Source organism: Chiloscyllium punctatum, unplaced genomic scaffold (assembly GCF_047496795.1).
Source record: "Chiloscyllium punctatum isolate Juve2018m unplaced genomic scaffold, sChiPun1.3 scaffold_804, whole genome shotgun sequence".
Taxonomy (NCBI): Eukaryota; Metazoa; Chordata; class Chondrichthyes; order Orectolobiformes; family Hemiscylliidae; genus Chiloscyllium; species Chiloscyllium punctatum.
In genome coordinates this window covers 41,500-67,470 of record NW_027310538.1, presented here as the reverse complement: position 1 = coordinate 67,470, position 25,971 = coordinate 41,500, and the positions used below count along the sequence as shown (strand labels likewise).

The window sequence follows — 25,971 nt, the reverse complement described above, 5'->3', positions numbered from 1 at the left end:
TCACTCACACTCACACCCGCACTCACACACACCCGCACACTCACACACCCACACACTCACACACCCGCACACTCACACACCCGCACACTCACACACACTCACACTAACACCCTCACACACTCACACCCGCACACCCTCACACACACTCACACACACCCTCTCACACACACACACACTCACACACACTCACCCTCACACACACTCACCCTCACCCTCACACTCACACCCTCACACACTCACTCACACCCTCACACACTCACATTCACACACAGACACTCACACCCTCACACTCACACCCCCTCACACTCTCACACACCCTCACACACTCACTCACACTCACATACTCACACTCACACCTTCACGCTCACTCACTCACACTCACACCCACACCCTCACACTCACACTCACTCACACCCTCACCCTCACATACACACACTCACTCACACTCACACACACTCTCACACTCACACCCTCACACTCACACACTCACACCCTCACACTCACATTCACTCACCCTCACACCCTCACACTCACACACACTCACACCCTCTCACCCTTACACTCACACTCACACACACTCACCCTCACTCACACTCACACCCTCACACAAACCCTCTCACCCTTACACTCACCCTCACACCCACTCTCACTCATACACACTAACACACACTCACTCTCACTCATACACACTCACACCCTCACACACTCACACCCTCACACACACCCTCACACTCACATCCTCTCACACTCACATCCTCTCACACTCACATCCTCTCACACTCACACCCTCTCACCCTCTCACACTCACACCCTCACAGACTCACACCCTCACACACCCTCACACTCACACCCTCTCACACTCACACCCTCTCACACCCTGTCACACTCACACCCTCACACACTCACACTCTCACACACTCACACACACTCTCACATACCCTCACCCTCACACTCTCACACTCACACACTCTCACCCTCACACCCTCTCACCCTCTCACCCTCTCACCCCCTCACACTCACACCCTCTCACACTCACACCCTCTCACACTCACACCCCTCACACTCACACCCTCTCACACTCACACCCTCACACCTCACACCCTCTCAATCTCACACTCACACCCTCTCACACTCACACCCTGTCACACTCACACCCTCACAATCTCACACTCACACCCTCACACACACCCACACCCTCACACACCCACTCACACCCTCACACCCTCTTACACTCTCACAATCTCACCATCACACCCTCACAATCTCACCCTCACACCCCCTCACACTCACACCCTCTCACACTCACACCCTCACACTCACACCCTCTCACATTCACACCCTCTCACCCTCACACCCTCACACACCCTCACACCCTCTCAATCTCACACTCACACCCTCACACACACTCACACCCTCACACACACTCACACCCTCACACACCCTCACACCCTCTCAATCTCACACTCACACCCTCACACACACTCACACCCTCACACACACTCACACCCTCACACCCTCCCACACCCTCTCACACCCTCTCACACTCACACACCCTCACACCCTCTCACCCTCACACCCTCTTACACTCTCACACTCTCACACTCACACCCTTACACACTCTCACACCCTCTCACACTCACACTCTCACACCCTCTCACACTCACACCCTCACACCCTCCCACACCCTCACACCCTCACACACACACACCCACTCACACACTCTCACACTCACACACCGTCACACCCTCACACACCCTCACACACTCACACCCTCACACACACTCACACCCTCACACCCTCTCACCCTCACTCACACCCCCTCACACACACTCACACCCTCACACTCTCATACACCCTCTCACACTCACACCCCCTCACACCTTTACACCTTGTCACACTCACACACCCTCACACCCTCACACACCCTCAAACCCTCACACACCCTCAAACCCTCACACACCCTCACACCCTCACACCTCACACACACTCACTCACACCCCCTCACACACACTCACACCCTCACACCCTCACACACCCTCTCACACTCACACCCCCTCACACCCTCACACCCTCAAACCCTCACACACTCACACCCTCACACACACTCACACCCTCTCACACTCACACCCCCTCATACCCTCACACACACTCACACCCTCACACACACTCACACCCTCAAACCCTCACACACTCACACCCTCTCACACTCACACCCCCTCATACCCTCACACACACTCACACCCTCACACACACTCACACCCTCACACACACTCACACCCTCAAACCCTCACACACTCACACCCTCTCACACTCACACCCCCTCAAACCCTCACACACTCACACCCTCACACACACTCACACGCTCTCACACTCACACCCCCTCACATACCCTCACACACACTCACACCCTCACACCCCCTCACACCCTTACACCCTGTCACATTCACACACCCTCACACACTCACACCCTCACACCCCCACCCTCACACACTCTCACACTCACACCCTCACACACCCTCACACCTACACCCTCTCACACCCTCACCGTCACACCCTCGCACCCTCTCATCCTCGCACCCTCTCACATTCTCACATCCTCTCACCCTCACACACTCTCACCCTCACACCCTCACACACCCTCTCACACTCACACCCCCTCACACCCTTACACCCGGTCACACTCACACACCCTCACACACCCTCACACCCTCAAACCCTCACACCCCTCACCCCCTCACACCCTCACACACCCTCACACACCCTCACACTCACACCCCCACACACACTCACAACCTCACACCCTCTCACACACCCTCACACCCTCTCACACACCCTCACACACTCACTCACACTCACACACACACTCACACCCTCACACTCACACCTTCACACACCCTCACACTCACACACTCACTCACACACACACCCACTCACACTCACACACCCTCACACTCACACACTCACACTCACACACACACTCACACCCTCTCACACCCTCACACCCCCTCACACTCACACACTCACACCCTCTCACACACTCACACCCTCACCCTCACACCCACTCACCCTCACACTCCCACCCTCACACACCCTCACACTCACACCCTCACACCCTCTCAATCTCACACTCACACCCTCACACACCCTCTCACACCCTCTCACACTCACACCCTCACACACTCCCACCCTCACACCCTCACACACTCACACACCCACACCCTCACACACCCACTCACACCCTCACACCCTCTCACCCTCTCACCCTCACACCCTCTTACACTCTCACACTCACACCCTCACAATCTCACACTCACACCCTCTCACTCACACCCTCACACACCCTCACACCCTCACCTTCTCACATTCACACCCTCTCACCCTCACACACCCTCACACCCTCTCACCCTCTCAATCTCACACTCACACCCTCACACACTCTCACACACTCTCACACTCACACCCTCACACACCCTCACAGACCCACTCACACCCTCACACCCTCACACACTCTCACACCCTCACACACACTCACACCCTCACACACACTCACACCCTCACACACCCTCACACACACTCACACCCTCACACACCCTCACACCCTGTCACACTCACACACCCTCACACCCCCTCAAACCCTCACACACTCACACCCTCACACACACTCACACCCTCTCACACCCACACCCCCTCACACCCTCACACACCCTCAAACCCTCACACACTCACACCCTCACACACACTCACACACCCTCACACTCACACCCCCTCACACCCTCTCACACTCACACACACTCACACCCTCTCACACACTCACACCCTCTCACACACTCACACCCTCTCACACACTCATACCCTCTCACACTCACATGCCGAAACCCTCACACCCTCTCACCCTCACACCCTCTCAGCCTCACACCTTCACACCCCCTCTCACACACTCTCTCACCCTCACACACCCTCACACACTCACACCCTCACACACACTCACACCCTCTCACACTCTCACCCTCACACCCCCTCTCACCCTCACACACTCTCCCACTCTCTCTCACATACACACACACCCCTCCCACTCTCACACTGTCACACACACACACGCATACCCTCACACACACACACAGACAAACACAAACACACAAACACTTACACACACAGGGAGTTACAGGGGGACGGGGAATGTCAGACACTGAGAGATACACTCACACACAGACACACTCACTCACACCCTCACACTCTCAAACACTCACACACACACACACACACACACTCACACACACTCACTCAGACACACGCACACACACTCATACACTCACACACTCACTCACACACAAACTCACGGTCTCAAACACACACACTCAGATACACACAGAGACTCAAACCCTCACACACACTCACACACCCTCTCACACTCACACTCTCACACACAGACACACACACACTCTCACTCACACACACATTCTCTTACACACACACACTCTCACACACACACACACTCACACACACATATACACAAACTCTCTCACACACCCTCACACACACCACACACTCACACATATACACACTCTCACACACCCACATACACATTCTCACACACACATACACACACACACTCACATGCGCACTCACACTCACACATATACACACTCACACACACTCTCAAACACTCTCACACACACAGACACACACACACTCACTCAGACACACGCAGACACTCTCACACTCACGCACACTCATACACTCACACACACACAGACCCACACACTCACGCTCTCACACACACACTCGCACACACACAGACTCACACACACACTCACACTCATACACTCACACATGCACAGACACTCACACACACACACACACTCTCACTCTCTCACACACAGACACACACTCTCACACACACTCACTCACTCACCCACACACACATCACTACTCACGCACACACTTACCCACACACACACACTCACACGCACTCTCACACTCACACACAGACACACACACACACTCTCTCACACCTACACTCACACAGACACACACACTCTCACACCTACACTCACACAGACACACACACACCCTCACACACACACGCGCACACACACAGTCATACAGATACTCACACAGAAACACTCACGCACACTCTAACTCACACGTGCACACACACACACTCCTATACACACGTACACACAGGCTCACACTCACACAGGCACGCCCACACACACAGACACACTCACTCACAGACACTATCTCCCTTAGCAAGCTGCTGGAACAGGGAGTGGGGGAACAGGGAGGGAAGGGTAGAGGGAGGGAGAGGGAGGGGGGACAGAGGGAGGGAGAGAGGGAGGTAGAGAGGGAGGGGGAGAGTGAGAGAGAGAGAGAGACACAGTGGGGGAGGGAGAGAGAGGGGGAAGAGGGAGAGAGAGGGAGGGGGGATAGGGAGTGGGGGACAGAGGGAGGGAGAGAGGGAGGCGGAAGAGAGAGGGGGAGAGTGAGAGAGAGAGAGACAGAGACACAGTGGGGGAGGGAGAGAGAGGGAAGAGGGAGAGAGAGGGAGGGGGTATAGGGAGTGGGGGACAGAGGGAGGGAGAGAGGGAGGCGGAAGAGAGAGGGGGAGAGTGAGAGAGACAGAGACACAGAGGGGGAGAGAGAGAGAGGGAAGAGGGAGAGAGAGGGAGGGGGGATAGGGAGTGGGGGACAGAGGGAGGGAGAGAGGGAGGCGGAAGAGAGAGGGGGAGAGTGAGAGAGAGACAGAGACACAGTGGGGGAGAGAGAGAGGGAAGAGGGAGAGAGAGGGAGGGGGGATAGGGAGTGGGGGACAGAGGGAGGGAGAGAGGGAGGCGGAAGAGAGAGGGGGAGAGTGAGAGAGAGACAGAGACACAGTGGGGGAGAGAGAGAGAGGGAAGAGGGAGAGGTGGGAGAGAGAGAGAGAGAGGGACAGAGAGTGAGGGAGAGGGAAGAGAATGGGATGGAGAGAAGGAGGGAGGGACAGAGTGAGGGAGAGACGGAAGAGACAGGGAGTGAGAGGGTGTGAGAGAGAGTGGGAGGGGAGAGAGAGAGAGAGGGGGATACTGACAAAGAGACAGGGAGATAGAGGGAGAGAAGGAGAGAGACAGATGGAGAGGCAGTAGGAGAGAAAGGGTCACGGAGACAGAGAGAGAGAGGGGGGGAGACAAGGAGAGGGGGGAGGAGTGAGCAAGAGGCTGGGGTGGAGAGGGGAGAGCCGGAAGGAGACAGGGAGAGAAGGAGAGAGCAAGTTAGCGGCACAGGGAGAGAGAGAGAGAGAGAGAGAGAGAGAGACACGGGGGAGCAGATGGAGAGATGTGGAGATGGGGTAGACGGAGAGAGAATGAGGGAGAGGGAGGGAGAAAGAGAGAGGGAGGAGAGAGAGAGAGAGATGGGGGGAAGGAAACAGGATAAATAACGAGAGAGAAGAGAAGGAGGTGGAAGAGAGAGAGAGTATCGGGGGCTGGGCTGGGGGAGTGAGACAGAGTGGCCACCCTCGCTGACCCCGTGTCCGTTGTCCACTTCTCTCCCAGTTTTTCCTTCCGGAACCTTCCGGGCCCTTGCCCTGCGACAACGTGTCTGTCTCCCCGGCGCTGGGTGAGGGGGACGGGACAGTGGACCTTCAGTCCCTCATCGTCATCCCGGTAAGTGAGCGAACCGGTCTCTGACCATCCTGCCCTGGTAAACACAGCACAGAAACTGACCCTTCGGCCCGTCCCGTCCCTGCCGACCCTGATATCCCTAACCTAATCCAGTCCCCGTTTGCCAGCCCCTCGGCCCATGACCCTCCAATCCCCTTCCTATCCCTGTCCCCATCCCCCTTTTCAATGCTGTCATTGTCCCAGCCTCCACCCCCTTCTTCTGGCAGCTCATTCCACACACGCACCACCCTCTGGGTGAGAACGTTACCCCTCAGCTCCCTTTCCCCCTCTCACCCTAAACCTACCCCCCCTCTAGTTCTGGACTCCCCAACCCCAGGGAAGAGACTTTGCCTATTTATCCTATCCATGCCCCTTACAATTTTATAAACCTCTATAAGGTCACCCCTCAGCCTCCGACGCTCCGGGGAAAACAGCCCCGGCCTCTCCCTGTAGCTCAAACCCTCCAACATCCTTGTAAATCTTTCCTGAACCCTTTCACAACATCTTTCCGATAGGAAGGAGACCAGAATTGCCCGCGATATCCCAACAGTGGCCCTAACCAATGTCCTGTACAGCCACAACCTGACCTCCCCAACTCCTGTACTCAATACTCTGACCAAGAAAGGAAAGCATACCAAATATCTTAGGCCCCAGGCCTGAGGGCGACTGACTTGGCCCCAGACCCAAGGGAGACCCCAGGCTTTAGGGACACGGGATAGGCTCTAGGCCTGAGGAAGGCCCAACTAGGCTGCAGGCCTAAAGGAGACTGACTAGGCCCCAGGCCTGAGGGAGGCCCCAGGCTTTAGGGAGACAGGATAGGCTCTAGGCCTGAGGAAGGCCCGACTAGGCCGCTGGCCTGAGGGAGGCTGACTAGGCCGCGGGCTTTAGGGAGACCGGATCGGCGCTCGGCCTGAGCAAGGCCTGACTAGGCTGCAGGCCCAAGGGAGACTGACTCGGCCCCAGGCCTGAGGGAAACAGACCAGGGCTCTAGGCCTGAGGGAGACCGGCTCGACTCCAGGTTCTGAGCAAGACCTGACTAGGCCCCAGGCCTGAGGGAGTCTGACTCGGCCGCAGGTCCCCATTGGAGGTATGAGTAGGAAGGGGCTTGGACTCTCAGCGAGAGACAACCTCCCCCCTCCCCACTACAGGACAGCTAAGAATAAACCCCCAGGCCTGGAGTCACGTGGATAATCTTCTCGATAGGGGACATCAGTGAATCCACAATGGGGTTTTCCTTTTCTTTAACAACAATTGAATTCAAACCCCAGATTATTTCCCTGGGTCCCTGGATGAATAGTTTAGCGACAGTTCACCCACTAGGCCAACGTGCCCCAGTGTTTTCTTTTCAATGACTCTTAATCAGGAGTGCTCAACCAGAGGCCTTAGAGACGCAGTCCCTTCGCCACGTCCTGGACTAAAGGAAGAGGAGTGAGTGTAGGCCCATCGGCCCATCCAGACATTTGGTCTGACCCCCATCTTGAGGGGGGGGGGGGTGTTTTCGATCCCCTTCTTCCCCAGGTCCCTCAATTCCTGCCCACATCACCGCCAATGGGGGTTCCAAATCCCCCTCCCTGGCCCTCTGGGGTTGAGGATTCCACTGATTTCTGAGCAGGCTTCAGCTCAAACAGCTAGGCCCACGACAACATACACAGTGGGCCCACGGCCTGGATCGCCTGCGAGTCCAAATAGACAACTGACCTCCAACATACACCCCCCCTCCTCCAAACCCCGGGCCTGAACATGTCTGAACCAGCCCTGGAAGGGCAGTAGGCCTCTGGTTTAATATCTAACAGGCCCTGGAAGGTGTGTGGGCCTCTGGTCTAATATCTAACATGCCCTGGAAGGTCTGTAGGCCTCTGGTTTAATATCTAACAGGCCCTGGAAGGTGTGTAGGCCTCTGGTCTAATATCTAACATGCCCTGGAAGGTCTGTAGGCCTCTGGTTTAATATCTAACAGGCCCTAGAAGGTCTTTAGGCCTCTGGTTTAATATCTAACAGGCCCTGGAAGGTGTGTAGGCCTCTGGTTTAATATCTAACAGGCCCTGGAAGGTGTGTAGGCCTCTGGTTTAATATCTAACAGGCCCTGGAAGGTGTGTAGGCCTTTGATTTAATATCTGACAGGCCCTGGATGATCTTTAGGCCTTTGATTTAATATCTAACAGGCCCTGAAAGGTCTGTAGGCCTCTGGTTGACAATATAACAGGCCCTGGAAGGTCTGTAGGCTCTCAGGGCCCTGGCCAGGCCTGGAGATGTGTCTCGGCTCTCCCACCTCAGGTTTTCGGGCCTATTACCCACTCGAATCCCTCTCTTGTCTGCTTCCTCCTCCAGTACTACATCTACTGTTGCCTCCTGGGCCTGCTCTCGTGCTCCCTGTTCTTCTGCATGAACTTTGAGGTGAAGTTGCTGCTGCTGCTGTTGGGCCTGGTGGTCTACAACGTCATCTTCCTCCACACCCACGCCAGGGCCTCGGAGTACTACACCTGCTACCTCTACCCCAATGCCAGCCTCGAGGGGTAAGAGACCCGTTCGCCTTTCGGTTGGGGAGCATCGTCGCTGGGGGGGACAGTGTAGAGGGAGCTTTACCCTGTATCTAACCCCGTGCTGTCCCTGTCCCTGGGATGGGGAGGACAGTGTAGAGGGAGCTTTACTCTGTATCTAACCCCATGCTGTCCCTGTCCCTGGGATGAGGGGACAGTGTAGAGGGAGCTTTACTCTGTATCTAACCCCGTGCTGTCCCTGTCCCTGGGACTGTTTGACGGGGGGACAGTGCAGAGGGAGCTTTACTCTGCATCTAATCCCATGCTATCCCTGTCCCTGAGATGGGGGGACAGTGTAGAGGGAGCTTTACACTTAATCTACCCCATGCTGTCCCTGTGCCTGGGATGGGGGGACAGTGTAGAGGAATCTTTACTCTGTATCTAACCCCGTGCTGTCCCTGTCCCTGGGAGTGTTTGATGGGGGTGGAAATTGTAGAGGGAGCTTTACTCTGTATCTAATCTTGTGCTGTCCATGTTCTGAGAGTGTTTGATGGGGGGACAGTGTAGAGAGACCTCCCAGATACAGGAGTGTGTGTGCGTGAGAGAGAGGGTTAGAGAGACCTCCCCAGATACAGGAGTGTGTGTGTGTGTGAGAGAGAGGGTTAGAGAGACCTCCCCAGATACAGGAGTGTGTGTGTGTGTGTGAGAGAGGGTTAGAGAGACCTCCCCAGATACAGGAGTGTGTGTGTGATAGAGAGAGAGAGGGTTAGAGAGACCTCCCCAGATACAGGAGTGTGTGTGTATGTGAGAGAGAGGGTTAGAGAGACCTCCCCAGATACAGGAGTGTGTGTGAGAGAGAGAGAGAGAGGGTTCGAGAGACCTCCCCAGATACAGGAGTGTGTGTGTGTGAGAGAGAGAGGGTTAGAGAGACCTCCCCAGATACAGGAGTGTGTGTGAGAGAGAGGGTTAGAGAGACCTCCCCAGATACAGGAGTGTGTGTGTGTGAGAGAGAGAGGGTTAGAGAGACCTCCCCAGATACAGGAGTGTGTGTGAGAGAGAGGGTTAGAGAGACCTCCCCAGATACAGGAGTGTGTGTGTGAGAGAGAGGGTTAGAGAGACCTCCCCAGCTACAGGAGTGTGTGTGTGTGTGAGAGGGTGAGAGAGACCTCACCAGATACAGGAGTGTGTGTGTGTGTGAGAGAGGGTTAGAGAGACCTCCCCAGATACAGGAGTGTGTGTGTGTGTGAGAGAGGGTTAGAGAGACCTCCCCAGATACAGGAGTGTGTGTGTGTCAGAGAGAGAGGGTTAGAGAGACCTCCCCAGATACAGGAGTGTGTGTGTGTGAGAGAGAGAGGGTTAGAGAGACCTCCCCAGATACAGGAGTGTGTGTGTGTGAGAGAGAGAGGGTTAGAGAGACCTCCCCAGATACAGGAGTGTGTGTGAGAGAGAGAGGGTTAGAGAGACCTCCCCAGATACAGGAGTGTGTGTGTGAGAGAGAGAGGGTTAGAGAGACCTCCCCAGATACAGGAGTGTGTGTATGTGAGAGAGAGGGTTAGAGAGACCTCCCCAGATACAGGAGTGTGTGTGAGAGAGAGAGAGAGAGGGTTAGAGAGACCTCCCCAGATACAGGAGTGTGTGTGTGTGTGAGAGAGAGGGTTAGAGAGACCTCCCCAGATACAGGAGTGTGTGTGTGTGAGAGGGTGAGAGAGACCTCACCAGATACAGGAGTGTGTGTGAGAGACAGAGGGTTAGAGAGACCTCCCCAGATACAGGAGTGTGTGTGTGTGAGAGAGGGTTAGAGAGACCTCCCCAGATACAGGAGTGTGTGTGTGTGTGAGAGAGAGGGTTAGAGAGACCTTCCCAGATACAGGAGTGTGTGTGTGTGAGAGAGAGAGGGTTAGAGAGACCTCCCCAGATACAGGAGTGTGTGTGTGTGTGTGAGAGAGAGAGGGTTAGAGAGACCTCCCCAGATACAGGAGTGTGTGTGTGAGAGAGAGAGAGGGTTAGAGAGACCTCCCCAGATACAGGAGTGTGTGTGAGAGAGAGAGAGGGTTAGAGAGACCTCCCCAGATACAGGAGTGTGTGTGTGTGTGAGAGAGAGAGGGTTAGAGAGACCTCCCCAGATACAGGAGTGTGTGTGTGAGAGAGAGGGTTAGAGAGACCTCCCCAGATACAGGAGTGTGTGTGTGTGAGAGAGAGGGTTAGACAGACCTCCCCAGATACAGGAGTGTGTGTGTGTGTGTGAGAGAGAGCGTTAGAGAGACCTCCCCAGATACAGGAGTGTGTGTGTGTGTGAGAGAGAGAGAGGGTTAGAGAGACCTCCCCAGATACAGGAGTGTGTCTGTGTGTCAGAGAGAGAGGGTTAGAGAGACCTCCCCAGATACAGGAGTGTGTGTGAGAGAGAGAGATGGTGAGAGAGACCTCCCCAGATACAGGAGTGTGTGTGTGTGTGAGAGAGAGAGAGAGGGTTAGAGAGACCTCCCCAGATACAGGAGTGTGTGTGTGAGAGAGAGAGAGGGTTAGAGAGACCTTCCCAGATACAGGAGTGTGTGTGTGAGGGAGAGAGAGAGGGTTAGAGAGACCTCCCCAGATACAGGAGTGTGTGTGTGTGAGAGAGAGGGTTAGAGAGACCTCCCCAGATACAGGAGTGTGTGTGAGAGAGAGAGAGGGTTAGAGAGACCTCCCCAGATACAGGAGTGTGTGTGTGTGAGAGAGGGTTAGAGAGACCTCCCCAGATACAGGAGTGTGTGTGTGTGAGAGAGGGTGAGAGAGACCTCCCCAGATACAGGAGTGTGTGTGTGTGAGAGAGGGTTAGAGAGACCTCCCCAGATACAGGAGTGTGTGTGTGTGTGAGAGAGAGGGTTAGAGAGACCTCCCCAGATACAGGAGAGTGTGTGTGTGTGAGAGAGAGGGTTAGAGAGACCTCCCCAGATACAGGAGTGTGTGTGTGTGTGTGTGTGTGTGAGAGAGAGGGTTAGAGAGACCTCCCCAGATACAGGAGTGTGTGTGTGTGTGAGAGAGAGGGTTAGAGAGACCTCCCCAGATACAGGAGTGTGTGTGTGAGAGAGAGGGTTAGAGAGACCTCCCCAGATACAGGAGTGTGTGTGAGAGAGAGAGAGGGTTAGAGAGACCTCCCCAGATACAGGAGTGTGTGTGTGTGTGAGAGAGAGGGTTAGAGAGACCTCCCCAGATACAGGAGTGTGTGTGTGTGTGTGTGAGAGAGGGTTAGAGAGACCTCCCCAGATACAGGAGTGTGTGTGTGAGAGAGAGAGAGGGTTAGAGAGACCTCCCCAGATACAGGAGTGTGTGTGTGTGAGAGAGAGGGTTAGAGAGACCTCCCCAGATACAGGAGTGTGTGTGTGTGAGAGAGAGAGAGGGTTAGAGAGACCTCCCCAGATACAGGAGTGTGTGTGTGAGAGAGAGAGGGTTAGAGAGACATCCCCAGAAACAGGAGTGTGTGTGTGTCAGAGAGAGAGGGTTAGAGAGACCTCCCCAGATACAGGAGTGTGTGTGTGTGAGAGAGAGAGGGTTAGAGAGGCCTCCCCAGATACAGGAGTGTGTGTGTGTGTGTGTGTGTGTGAGAGAGAGAGAGAGGGTTAGAGAGACCTCCCCAGATACAGGAGTGTGTGTGTGAGAGAGAGAGAGGGTTAGAGAGACCTCCCCAGATACAGGAGTGTGTGTGTGTGAGAGAGAGGGTTAGAGAGACCTCCCCAGATACAGGAGTGTGTGTGTGTGAGAGAGAGAGAGGGTTCGAGAGACCTCCCCAGATACAGGAGTGTGTGTGTGTGAGAGAGGGTTAGAGAGACCTCCCCAGAGACAGGAGTGTGTGTGTGTGAGAGAGAGACGGTTAGAGAGACCTCCCCAGATACAGGAGTGAGTGTGTGTGAGAGAGAGAGAGGGTGAGAGAGACCTCCCCAGATACAGGAGTGTGTGTGTGAGAGAGAGAGAGAGAGGGTTAGAGAGACCTCCCCAGATACAGGAGTGTGTGTGTGTGTGAGAGAGAGAGGGTTAGAGAGACCTCCCCAGATACAGGAGTGTGTGTGTGTGAGAGAGAGAGAGGGTTCGAGAGACCTCCCCAAATACAGGAGTGTGTGTGTGTGAGAGAGAGAGAGGGTTAGAGAGACCTCCCCAGATACAGGAGTGTGTGTGTGAGAGAGAGAGAGGGTTAGAGAGACCTCCCCAGATACAGGAGTGTGTGTGTGTGTGTGAGAGGGGGTTAGAGAGACCTCCCCAGATACAGGAGTGTGTGTGTGTGAGAGAGAGGGTTAGAGAGACCTCCCCAGATACAGGAGTGTGTATGTGAGAGAGAGAGGGTTAGAGAGACCTCCCCAGATACAGGAGTGTGTGTGTGTGTGAGAGAGGGTTAGAGAGACCTCCCCAGATACAGGAATGTGTGTGTGAGAGAGAGAGAGGGTTAGAGAGACCTCCCCAGATACAGGAGTGTGTGTGTGTATGTGAGAGAGAGAGGGTTAGAGAGACCTCCCCAGATACAGGAGTGTGTGTGTATGAGAGAGAGGGTTAGAGAGACCTCCCCAGATACAGGAGTGTGTGTGTGTGAGAGAGAGAGGGTTAGAGAGACCTCCCCAGATACAGGAGTGTGTGTGTGAGAGAGAGGGGGTTAGAGAGACCTCCCCAGATACAGGAGTGTGTGTGTGAGAGAGAGAGGGTTAGAGAGACCTCCCCAGATACAGGAGTGTGTGTGTGAGAGAGAGAGAGGGTTAGAGAGACCTCCCCAGATACAGGAGTGTGTGTGTGTGTGAGAGAGGGTTAGAGAGACCTCCCCAGATACAGGAGTGTGTGTGTGTATGTGAGAGAGAGAGGGTTAGAGAGACCTCCCCAGATACAGGAGTGTGTGTGTGTATGTGAGAGGGAGAGGGTTAGAGAGACCTCCCCAGATACAGGAGTGTGTGTGTGTGAGAGAGAGGGTTAGAAAGACCTCCCCAGATACAGGAGTGTGTGTGTGTGAGAGAGAGAGGGTTAGAGAGACCTCCCCAGAGACAGGAGTGTGTGTGTGTGAGAGAGAGACGGTTAGAGAGACCTCCCCAGATACAGGAGTGTGTCTGTGTGTGAGAGAGAGAGGGTTAGAGAGACCTCCCCAGATACAGGAGTGTGTGTGTGTGTGTGTGTGAGAGAGAGAGGGTTAGAGAGACCTCCCCAGATACAGGAGTGTGTGTGTGTGTGTGTGTGTGTGAGAGAGAGAGGGTTAGAGAGACCTCCCCAGATACAGGAGTGTGTGTGTGTGAGAGAGAGAGGGTTAGAGAGACCTTCCCAGATACAGGAGTGTGTGTGTGAGGGAGAGAGAGAGGGTTAGAGAGACCTCCCGAGATACAGGAGTGTGTGTGTGTGTGTTTGTGTGTGAGAGAGAGAGAGGGTTAGAGAGTCCTCCCCAGATACAGGAGTGTGTGTGTGTGAGAGAGAGAGGGTTAGAGAGACCTCCCCAGATAGAGGAGAGTGTGTGTGTGTGAGAGAGGGTTAGAGAGACCTCCCCAGATACAGGAGTGTGTGTGTGAGAGAGAGGGTTAGAGAGACCTCCCCAGAGACAGGAGTGTGTGTGTGTGTGAGAGAGAGAGAGGGTTAGAGAGACCTCCCCAGATACAGGAGTGTGTGCGTGTGTGAGAGAGGGTTAGAGAGACCTCCCCAGATACAGGACTGTGTGTGTGTGAGAGAGAGGGTTAGAGAGACCTCCCCAGATACAGGAGTGTATATGTGAGAGAGAGAGGGTTAGAGAGACCTCCCCAGATACAGGAGTGTGTGTGTGTGAGAGAGAGAGAGGGTGAGAGAGACCTCCCCAGATACAGGAGTGTGTGTGTGAGAGAGAGAGGGTTAGAGAGACCTCCCCAGATACAGGAGTGTGTGTGTGAGAGAGAGAGGGTTAGAGAGACCTCCCCAGATACAGGAGTGTGTGTGAGAGAGAGAGAGAGGGTTAGAGAGACCTCCCCAGATACAGGAGTGTGTGTGTGTGAGAGAGGGTGAGAGAGACCTCCCCAGATACAGGAGTGTGTATGTGAGAGAGAGAGGGTTAGAGAGACCTCCCCAGATACAGGAGTGTGTATGTGTGAGAGAGAGAGTTAGAGAGACCTCCCCAGATACAGGAGTGTGTGTGTGAGAGAGAGAGAGGGTTAGAGACACCTCCCCAGATACAGGAGTGTGTGTGAGAGAGAGAGGGGGTTAGAGAGACCTCCCCAGATACAGGAGTGTGTGTGTGTGAGAGAGAGAGGGTTAGAGAGACCTCCCCAGATACAGCAGTGTGTGTGTGTGAGAGAGAGAGGGTTAGAGAGACCTCCCCAGATACAAGAGTGTGTGTGTGTGAGAGAGAGGGTTAGAGAGACCTCCCCAGATACAGGAGTGTGTATGTGAGAGAGAGAGGGTTAGAGAGACCTCCCCAGATACAGGAGTGTGTGTGTGTGTGAGAGAGGGTTAGAGAGACCTCCCCAGATACAGGAATGTGTGTGTGAGAGAGAGAGGGTTAGAGAGACCTCCCCAGATACAGGAGTGTGTGTGTGTGTGTGTGTGAGAGAGAGAGGGTTAGAGAGACCTCTCCAGATACAGGAGTGTGTGTGTGTGAGAGAGAGGGTTAGAAAGACCTCCCCAGATACAGGAGTGTGTGTGTGAGAGAGAGAGGGTTAGAGAGACCTCCCCAGATACAGGAGTGAGTGTGTGTGAGAGAGAGAGGGTTAGAGAGACCTTCCCAGATACAGGAGTGTGTGTGTGAGGGAGAGAGAGAGGGTTAGAGAGACCTCCCGAGATACAGGAGTGTGTGTGTGTGTGTTTGTGTGTGAGAGAGAGAGAGAGGGTTAGAGAGACCTCACCAGATACAGGAGTGTGTGTGTGTGTGAGAGAGAGAGGGTTAGAGAGTCCTCCCCAGATACAGGAGTGTGTGTGTGTGAGAGAGAGAGGGTTAGAGAGACCTCCCCAGATACAGGAGTGAGTGTGTGTGAGAGAGAGAGGGTTAGAGAGACCTTCCCAGATACAGGAGTGTGTGTGTGAGGGAGAGAGAGAGGGTTAGAGAGACCTCCCGAGATACAGGAGTGTGTGTGTGTGTGTTTGTGTGTGAGAGAGAGAGAGAGGGTTAGAGAGACCTCCCCAGATACAGGAGTGTGTGTGTGTGAGAGAGAGAGGGTTAGAGAGTCCTCCCCAGATACAGGAGTGTGTGTGTGTGAGAGAGAGAGGGTTAGAGAGACCTCCCCAGATACAGGAGTGAGTGTGTGTGAGAGAGAGAGGGTTAGAGAGACATTCCCAGATACAGGAGTGTGTGTGTGAGGGAGAGAGAGAGGGTTAGAGAGACCTCCCGAGATACAGGAGTGTGTGTGTGTGTGTTTGTGTGTGAGAGAGAGAGAGAGGGTTAGAGAGACCTCCCCAGATACAGGAGTGTGTGTGTGTGAGAGAGAGAGGGTTCGAGAGACCTCCCCAGATACAGGAGTGTGTGTGTGAGAGAGAGAGAGGGTTAGAGAGACCTCCCCAGATACAGGAGTGTGTGTGTGTGTGTGAGAGGGGGTTAGAGAGACCTCCCCAGATACAGGAGTGTGTGTGTGTGTGTGTGTGAGAGAGAGGGTTAGAGAGACCTTCCCAGATACAGGAGTGTGTGTGTGTGTGAGAGAGAGGGTTAGAGAGACCTCCCCAGATACAGGAGTGTGTGTGTGTGTGTGTGTGTGTGAGAGAGGGTTAGAGAGACCTCCCCAGATACAGGAGTGTGTGTGTGTGTGAGAGAGAGGGTTAGAGAGACCTCCCCAGATACAGGAGTGTGTATGTGAGAGAGAGAGGGTTAGAGAGACCTCCCCAGATACAGGAGTGTGTGTGTGTGTGAGAGAGGGTTAGAGAGACCTCCCCAGATACAGGAATGTGTGTGTGAGAGAGAGAGAGGGTTAGAGAGACCTCACCAGATACAGGAGTGTGTGTGTGTATGTGAGAGAGAGAGGGTTAGAGAGACCTCCCCAGATACAGGAGTGTGTGTGTGTGAGAGAGAGGGTTAGAGAGACCTCCCCAGATACAGGAGTGTGTGTGTGTGAGAGAGAGAGGGTTAGAGAGACCTCCCCAGATACAGGAGTGTGTGTGTGTGAGAGAGAGAGGGTTAGAGAGACCTCCCCAGATACAGGAGTGTGTATGTGAGAGAGAGAGGGTTAGAGAGACCTCCCCAGATACAGGAGTGTGTATGTGTGAGAGAGAGGGTTAGAGAGACCTCCCCAGATACAGGAGTGTGTGTGTGTGAGAGAGAGAGGGTTAGAGACACCTCCCCAGATACAGGAGTGTGTGTGAGAGAGAGAGGGGTTTAGAGAGACCTCCCCAGATACAGGAGTGTGTGTGTGTGAGAGAGAGAGAGGGTTAGAGAGTCCTCCCCAGATACAGGATTGTGTGTGTGAGAGAGAGAGGGTTAGAGAGACCTCCCCAGATACAGGAGTGTGTGTGTGTGAGAGAGAGGGTTAGAAAGACCTCCCCAGATACAGGAGTGTGTGTGTGAGAGAGAGAGAGGGTTAGAGAGACCTCCCCAGATACAGGAGTGTGTATGTGTGAGAGAGGGTTAGAGAGACCTCCCCAGATACAGGAGTGTGTGTGTGTGTGTGTGTGTGAGAGAGAGGGTTAGAGAGACCTCCCCAGATACAGGAGTGTGTGTGTGTGAGAGAGGGTTAGAGAGACCTCCCCAGATACAGGAGTGTGTGTGTGTGTGTGTGTGAGAGAGAGGGTTAGAGAGACCTCCCCAGATACAGGAGTGTGTGTGTGTGTGAGAGAGAGGGTTAGAGAGACCTCCCCAGATACAGGAGTGTGTATGTGAGAGAGAGAGGGTTAGAGAGACCTCCCCAGATACAGGAGTGTGTGTGTGTGTGAGAGAGGGTTAGAGAGACCTCCCCAGATACAGGAATGTGTGTGTGAGAGAGAGAGAGGGTTAGAGAGACCTCCCCAGATACAGGAGTGTGTGTGTGTATGTGAGAGAGAGAGGGTTAGAGAGACCTCCCCAGATACAGGAGTGTGTGTGTGTGAGAGAGAGGGTTAGAGAGACCTCCCCAGATACAGGGGTGTGTGTGTGTGTGTGACAGAGAGGGTTAGAGAGACCTCCCCAGATACAGGAGTGTGTGTGTGTGTGTGAGAGAGAGAGGGTTAGAGAGACCTCCCCAGATACAGGAGTGTGTGTGTGTGAGAGAGAGAGGGTTAGAGAGACCTCCCCAGATACAGGAGTGTGCGTGTGTGAGAGAGAGAGGGTTAGAGACACCTCCCCAGATACAGGAGTGTGTGTGTGTGTGTGAGAGAGGGTTAGAGAGACCTCCCCAGATACAGGAGTGTGTGTGTGTGTGAGAGAGGGTTAGAGAGACCTCCCCAGATACAGGAGTGTGTGTGAGAGAGAGAGAGGGTTAGAGAGACCTCCCCAGATACAGGAGTGTGTGCGTGTGTGAGAGAGGGTTAGAGAGACCTCCCCAGATACAGGAGTGTGTGTGTGTGAGAGAGAGGGTTAGAGAGACCTCCCCAGATACAGGAGTGTGTATGTGAGAGAGAGAGGGTTAGAGAGACCTCCCCAGATACAGGAGTGTGTGTGTGTGTGTGTGAGAGAGAGAGAGAGAGGGTTAGAGAGACCTCCCCAGATACAGGAGTGTGTGTGTGAGAGAGAGGGTTAGAGAGACGTCCCCAGATACAGGAGTGTGTGTGTGAGAGAGAGGGTTAGAGAGACCTCCCCAGATACAGGAGTGTGTGTGTGTGTGAGAGAGGGTTAGAGAGACCTCCCCAGATACAGGAGTGTGCGTGAGTGTGAGAGAGAGGGTTAGAGAGACCTCCCCAGATACAGGAGTGTGTGTGTGTGTGTGTGTGTGTGTGTGAGAGAGAGAGGGTTAGAGAGACCTCCCCAGATACAGGAGTGTGTGTGTGTGAGAGAGAGAGAGGGTTAGAGAGACCCCCCCAGATACAGGAGTGTGTGTGTGTGTGAGAGAGAGCGTTAGAGAGACCTCCCCAGATACAGGAGTGTGTGTGTGTGTGAGAGAGAGAGGGTTAGAGAGACCTCCCCAGATACAGGAGTGTGTGTGTGTGTGTGTGTGAGAGAGGGTTAGAGAGACATCCCCAGAAACAGGAGTGTGTGTGTGTCAGAGAGAGAGGGTTAGAGAGACCTCGCCAGATACAGGAGTGTGTGTGTGTGTGTGAGAGAGAGGGTTAGAGAGACCTCCCCAGATACAGGAGTGTGTGTGTGAGAGAGAGAGGGTTAGAGAGACATCCCCAGAAACAGGAGTGTGTGTGTGTCAGAGAGAGAGGGTTAGAGAGACCTCCCCAGATACAGGAGTGTGTGTGTGTGAGAGAGAGAGGGTTAGAGAGACCTCCCCAGATACAGGAGTGTGTGTGTGTGTGTGTGTGTGAGAGAGAGAGAGGGTTAGAGAGACCTCCCCAGATACAGGAGAGTGTGTGTGTGAGAGAGAGAGGGTTAGAGAGACCTCCCCAGAAACAGGAGTGTGTGTGTGTCAGAGAGAGAGGGTTAGAGAGACCTCCCCAGATACAGGAGTGTGTGTGTGTGTGAGAGAGAGAGGGTTAGAGAGACCTCCCCAGATACAGGAGTGTGTGTGTGTGTGTGTGAGAGAGAGAGAGGGTTAGAGAGACCTCCCCAGATACAGGAGTGTGTGTGAGAGAGAGAGGGTTAGAGAGACCTCCCCAGATACAGGAGTGTGTGTGTGAGAGAGAGAGGGTTAGAGAGACCTCCCCAGATACAGGAGTGTGTGTGTGTGAGAGAGAGACGGTTAGAGAGACCTCCCCAGATACAGGAGTGTGTGTGTGTGAGAGAGAGAGAGGGTGAGAGAGACCTCCCCAGATACAGGAGTGTGTGTGTGAGAGAGAGAGAGAGAGGGTTAGAGAGACCTCCCCAGATACAGGAGTGTGTGTGTGTGTGAGAGAGAGAGGGTTAGAGAGACCTCCCCAGATACAGGAGTGTGTGTGTGTGAGAGAGAGAGAGAGAGGGTTCGAGAGACCTCCCCAGATACAGGAGTGTGTGTGTGTGAGAGAGAGAGAGGGTTAGAGAGACCTCCCCAGATACAGGAGTGTGTGTGTGAGAGAGAGAGAGAGGGTTAGAGAGACCTCCCCAGATACAGGAGTGTGTGTGTGTGAGAGAGAGAGAGGGTTAGAGAGACCTCCCCAGATACAGGAGTGTGTGTGTGAGAGAGAGAGAGGGTTAGAGAGACCTCCCCAGATACAGGAGTGTGTGTGTGTGTGTGTGTGAGAGAGAGGGTTAGAGAGACCTCCCCAGATACAGGAGTGTGTGTGTGTGTGAGAGAGAGGGTTAGAGAGACCTCCCCAGATACAGGAGTGTGTGTGTGTGTGTGTGTGAGAGAGAGGGTTAGAGAGACCTCCCCAGATACAGGAGTGTGTGTGTGTGTGAGAGAGAGGGTTAGAGAGACCTCCCCAGATACAGGAGTGTGTATGTGAGAGAGAGAGGGTTAGAGAGACCTCCCCAGATACAGGAGTGTGTGTGTGTGTGAGAGAGGGTTAGAGAGACCTCCCCAGATACAGGAATGTGTGTGTGAGAGAGAGAGAGGGTTAGAGAGACCTCCCCAGATACAGGAGTGTGTGTGTGTATGTGAGAGAGAGAGGGTTAGAGAGACCTCCCCAGATACAGGAGTGTGTGTGTGTGAGAGAGAGGGTTAGAGAGACCTCCCCAGATACAGGAGTGTGTGTGTGTGAGAGAGAGAGGGTTAGAGAGACCTCCCCAGATACAGGAGTGTGTGTGTGTGAGAGAGAGAGGGTTAGAGAGACCTCCCCAGATACAGGAGTGTGTGTGTGTATGTGAGAGGGAGAGGGTTAGAGAGACCTCCCCAGATACAGGAGTGTGTGTGTGTGAGAGAGAGGGTTAGAAAGACCTCCCCAGATACAGGAGTGTGTGTGTGTGAGAGAGAGAGGGTTAGAGAGACCTCCCCAGAGACAGGAGTGTGTGTGTGTGAGAGAGAGACGGTTAGAGAGACCTCCCCAGATACAGGAGTGTGTCTGTGTGTGAGAGAGAGAGGGTTAGAGAGACCTCCCCAGATACAGGAGTGTGTGTGTGTGTGTGTGTGAGAGAGAGAGGGTTAGAGAGACCTCCCCAGATACAGGAGTGTGTGTGTGTGTGTGTGTGTGTGAGAGAGAGAGGGTTAGAGAGACCTCCCCAGATACAGGAGTGTGTGTGTGTGAGAGAGAGAGGGTTAGAGAGACCTTCCCAGATACAGGAGTGTGTGTGTGAGGGAGAGAGAGAGGGTTAGAGAGACCTCCCGAGATACAGGAGTGTGTGTGTGTGTGTTTGTGTGTGAGAGAGAGAGAGGGTTAGAGAGTCCTCCCCAGATACAGGAGTGTGTGTGTGTGAGAGAGAGAGGGTTAGAGAGACCTCCCCAGATAGAGGAGAGTGTGTGTGTGTGAGAGAGGGTTAGAGAGACCTCCCCAGATACAGGAGTGTGTGTGTGAGAGAGAGGGTTAGAGAGACCTCCCCAGAGACAGGAGTGTGTGTGTGTGTGAGAGAGAGAGAGGGTTAGAGAGACCTCCCCAGATACAGGAGTGTGTGCGTGTGTGAGAGAGGGTTAGAGAGACCTCCCCAGATACAGGACTGTGTGTGTGTGAGAGAGAGGGTTAGAGAGACCTCCCCAGATACAGGAGTGTATATGTGAGAGAGAGAGGGTTAGAGAGACCTCCCCAGATACAGGAGTGTGTGTGTGTGAGAGAGAGAGAGGGTGAGAGAGACCTCCCCAGATACAGGAGTGTGTGTGTGAGAGAGAGAGGGTTAGAGAGACCTCCCCAGATACAGGAGTGTGTGTGTGAGAGAGAGAGGGTTAGAGAGACCTCCCCAGATACAGGAGTGTGTGTGAGAGAGAGAGAGAGGGTTAGAGAGACCTCCCCAGATACAGGAGTGTGTGTGTGTGAGAGAGGGTGAGAGAGACCTCCCCAGATACAGGAGTGTGTATGTGAGAGAGAGAGGGTTAGAGAGACCTCCCCAGATACAGGAGTGTGTATGTGTGAGAGAGAGAGTTAGAGAGACCTCCCCAGATACAGGAGTGTGTGTGTGAGAGAGAGAGAGGGTTAGAGACACCTCCCCAGATACAGGAGTGTGTGTGAGAGAGAGAGGGGGTTAGAGAGACCTCCCCAGATACAGGAGTGTGTGTGTGTGAGAGAGAGAGGGTTAGAGAGACCTCCCCAGATACAGCAGTGTGTGTGTGTGAGAGAGAGAGGGTTAGAGAGACCTCCCCAGATACAAGAGTGTGTGTGTGTGAGAGAGAGGGTTAGAGAGACCTCCCCAGATACAGGAGTGTGTATGTGAGAGAGAGAGGGTTAGAGAGACCTCCCCAGATACAGGAGTGTGTGTGTGTGTGAGAGAGGGTTAGAGAGACCTCCCCAGATACAGGAATGTGTGTGTGAGAGAGAGAGGGTTAGAGAGACCTCCCCAGATACAGGAGTGTGTGTGTGTGTGTGTGTGAGAGAGAGAGGGTTAGAGAGACCTCTCCAGATACAGGAGTGTGTGTGTGTGAGAGAGAGGGTTAGAAAGACCTCCCCAGATACAGGAGTGTGTGTGTGAGAGAGAGAGGGTTAGAGAGACCTCCCCAGATACAGGAGTGAGTGTGTGTGAGAGAGAGAGGGTTAGAGAGACCTTCCCAGATACAGGAGTGTGTGTGTGAGGGAGAGAGAGAGGGTTAGAGAGACCTCCCGAGATACAGGAGTGTGTGTGTGTGTGTTTGTGTGTGAGAGAGAGAGAGAGGGTTAGAGAGACCTCACCAGATACAGGAGTGTGTGTGTGTGTGAGAGAGAGAGGGTTAGAGAGTCCTCCCCAGATACAGGAGTGTGTGTGTGTGAGAGAGAGAGGGTTAGAGAGACCTCCCCAGATACAGGAGTGAGTGTGTGTGAGAGAGAGAGGGTTAGAGAGACCTTCCCAGATACAGGAGTGTGTGTGTGAGGGAGAGAGAGAGGGTTAGAGAGACCTCCCGAGATACAGGAGTGTGTGTGTGTGTGTTTGTGTGTGAGAGAGAGAGAGAGGGTTAGAGAGACCTCCCCAGATACAGGAGTGTGTGTGTGTGAGAGAGAGAGGGTTAGAGAGTCCTCCCCAGATACAGGAGTGTGTGTGTGTGAGAGAGAGAGGGTTAGAGAGACCTCCCCAGATACAGGAGTGAGTGTGTGTGAGAGAGAGAGGGTTAGAGAGACATTCCCAGATACAGGAGTGTGTGTGTGAGGGAGAGAGAGAGGGTTAGAGAGACCTCCCGAGATACAGGAGTGTGTGTGTGTGTGTTTGTGTGTGAGAGAGAGAGAGAGGGTTAGAGAGACCTCCCCAGATACAGGAGTGTGTGTGTGTGAGAGAGAGAGGGTTCGAGAGACCTCCCCAGATACAGGAGTGTGTGTGTGAGAGAGAGAGAGGGTTAGAGAGACCTCCCCAGATACAGGAGTGTGTGTGTGTGTGTGAGAGGGGGTTAGAGAGACCTCCCCAGATACAGGAGTGTGTGTGTGTGTGTGTGTGAGAGAGAGGGTTAGAGAGACCTTCCCAGATACAGGAGTGTGTGTGTGTGTGAGAGAGAGGGTTAGAGAGACCTCCCCAGATACAGGAGTGTGTGTGTGTGTGTGTGTGTGAGAGAGAGGGTTAGAGAGACCTCCCCAGATACAGGAGTGTGTGTGTGTGTGAGAGAGAGGGTTAGAGAGACCTCCCCAGATACAGGAGTGTGTATGTGAGAGAGAGAGGGTTAGAGAGACCTCCCCAGATACAGGAGTGTGTGTGTGTGTGAGAGAGGGTTAGAGAGACCTCCCCAGATACAGGAATGTGTGTGTGAGAGAGAGAGAGGGTTAGAGAGACCTCACCAGATACAGGAGTGTGTGTGTGTATGTGAGAGAGAGAGGGTTAGAGAGACCTCCCCAGATACAGGAGTGTGTGTGTGTGAGAGAGAGGGTTAGAGAGACCTCCCCAGATACAGGAGTGTGTGTGTGTGAGAGAGAGAGGGTTAGAGAGACCTCCCCAGATACAGGAGTGTGTGTGTGTGAGAGAGAGAGGGTTAGAGAGACCTCCCCAGATACAGGAGTGTGTATGTGAGAGAGAGAGGGTTAGAGAGACCTCCCCAGATACAGGAGTGTGTATGTGTGAGAGAGAGGGTTAGAGAGACCTCCCCAGATACAGGAGTGTGTGTGTGTGAGAGAGAGAGGGTTAGAGACACCTCCCCAGATACAGGAGTGTGTGTGAGAGAGAGAGGGGTTTAGAGAGACCTCCCCAGATACAGGAGTGTGTGTGTGTGAGAGAGAGAGAGGGTTAGAGAGTCCTCCCCAGATACAGGATTGTGTGTGTGAGAGAGAGAGGGTTAGAGAGACCTCCCCAGATACAGGAGTGTGTGTGTGTGAGAGAGAGGGTTAGAAAGACCTCCCCAGATACAGGAGTGTGTGTGTGAGAGAGAGAGAGGGTTAGAGAGACCTCCCCAGATACAGGAGTGTGTATGTGTGAGAGAGGGTTAGAGAGACCTCCCCAGATACAGGAGTGTGTGTGTGTGTGTGTGTGTGAGAGAGAGGGTTAGAGAGACCTCCCCAGATACAGGAGTGTGTGTGTGTGAGAGAGGGTTAGAGAGACCTCCCCAGATACAGGAGTGTGTGTGTGTGTGTGTGTGAGAGAGAGGGTTAGAGAGACCTCCCCAGATACAGGAGTGTGTGTGTGTGTGAGAGAGAGGGTTAGAGAGACCTCCCCAGATACAGGAGTGTGTATGTGAGAGAGAGAGGGTTAGAGAGACCTCCCCAGATACAGGAGTGTGTGTGTGTGTGAGAGAGGGTTAGAGAGACCTCCCCAGATACAGGAATGTGTGTGTGAGAGAGAGAGAGGGTTAGAGAGACCTCCCCAGATACAGGAGTGTGTGTGTGTATGTGAGAGAGAGAGGGTTAGAGAGACCTCCCCAGATACAGGAGTGTGTGTGTGTGAGAGAGAGGGTTAGAGAGACCTCCCCAGATACAGGGGTGTGTGTGTGTGTGTGACAGAGAGGGTTAGAGAGACCTCCCCAGATACAGGAGTGTGTGTGTGTGTGTGAGAGAGAGAGGGTTAGAGAGACCTCCCCAGATACAGGAGTGTGTGTGTGTGAGAGAGAGAGGGTTAGAGAGACCTCCCCAGATACAGGAGTGTGCGTGTGTGAGAGAGAGAGGGTTAGAGACACCTCCCCAGATACAGGAGTGTGTGTGTGTGTGTGAGAGAGGGTTAGAGAGACCTCCCCAGATACAGGAGTGTGTGTGTGTGTGAGAGAGGGTTAGAGAGACCTCCCCAGATACAGGAGTGTGTGTGAGAGAGAGAGAGGGTTAGAGAGACCTCCCCAGATACAGGAGTGTGTGCGTGTGTGAGAGAGGGTTAGAGAGACCTCCCCAGATACAGGAGTGTGTGTGTGTGAGAGAGAGGGTTAGAGAGACCTCCCCAGATACAGGAGTGTGTATGTGAGAGAGAGAGGGTTAGAGAGACCTCCCCAGATACAGGAGTGTGTGTGTGTGTGTGTGAGAGAGAGAGAGAGAGGGTTAGAGAGACCTCCCCAGATACAGGAGTGTGTGTGTGAGAGAGAGGGTTAGAGAGACGTCCCCAGATACAGGAGTGTGTGTGTGAGAGAGAGGGTTAGAGAGACCTCCCCAGATACAGGAGTGTGTGTGTGTGTGAGAGAGGGTTAGAGAGACCTCCCCAGATACAGGAGTGTGCGTGAGTGTGAGAGAGAGGGTTAGAGAGACCTCCCCAGATACAGGAGTGTGTGTGTGTGTGTGTGTGTGTGTGAGAGAGAGAGGGTTAGAGAGACCTCCCCAGATACAGGAGTGTGTGTGTGTGAGAGAGAGAGAGGGTTAGAGAGACCCCCCCAGATACAGGAGTGTGTGTGTGTGTGAGAGAGAGCGTTAGAGAGACCTCCCCAGATACAGGAGTGTGTGTGTGTGTGAGAGAGAGAGGGTTAGAGAGA

The 25,971-nt window shown here is 53.9% G+C and overlaps 1 protein-coding gene across 1 annotated transcript in view; it reads left to right on the top strand.

Annotated features, from left to right (window-relative positions):
• Nucleotides 1–6,530: 6,530 nt before the first annotated feature.
• LOC140473993 (adenylate cyclase type 4-like) overlaps nt 6,531–25,971 on the top strand; it is a gene marked incomplete at both ends in the record, with an annotated part of 33,738 nt that continues 14,297 nt past the window's right edge. The window contains 2 exons of the mRNA XM_072567662.1: nt 6,531–6,641; nt 8,967–9,151. Of these exons, the coding sequence (XP_072423763.1) occupies nt 6,531–6,641; nt 8,967–9,151 (296 nt within the window). The remainder of the gene's footprint in view (nt 6,642–8,966; nt 9,152–25,971) is intronic.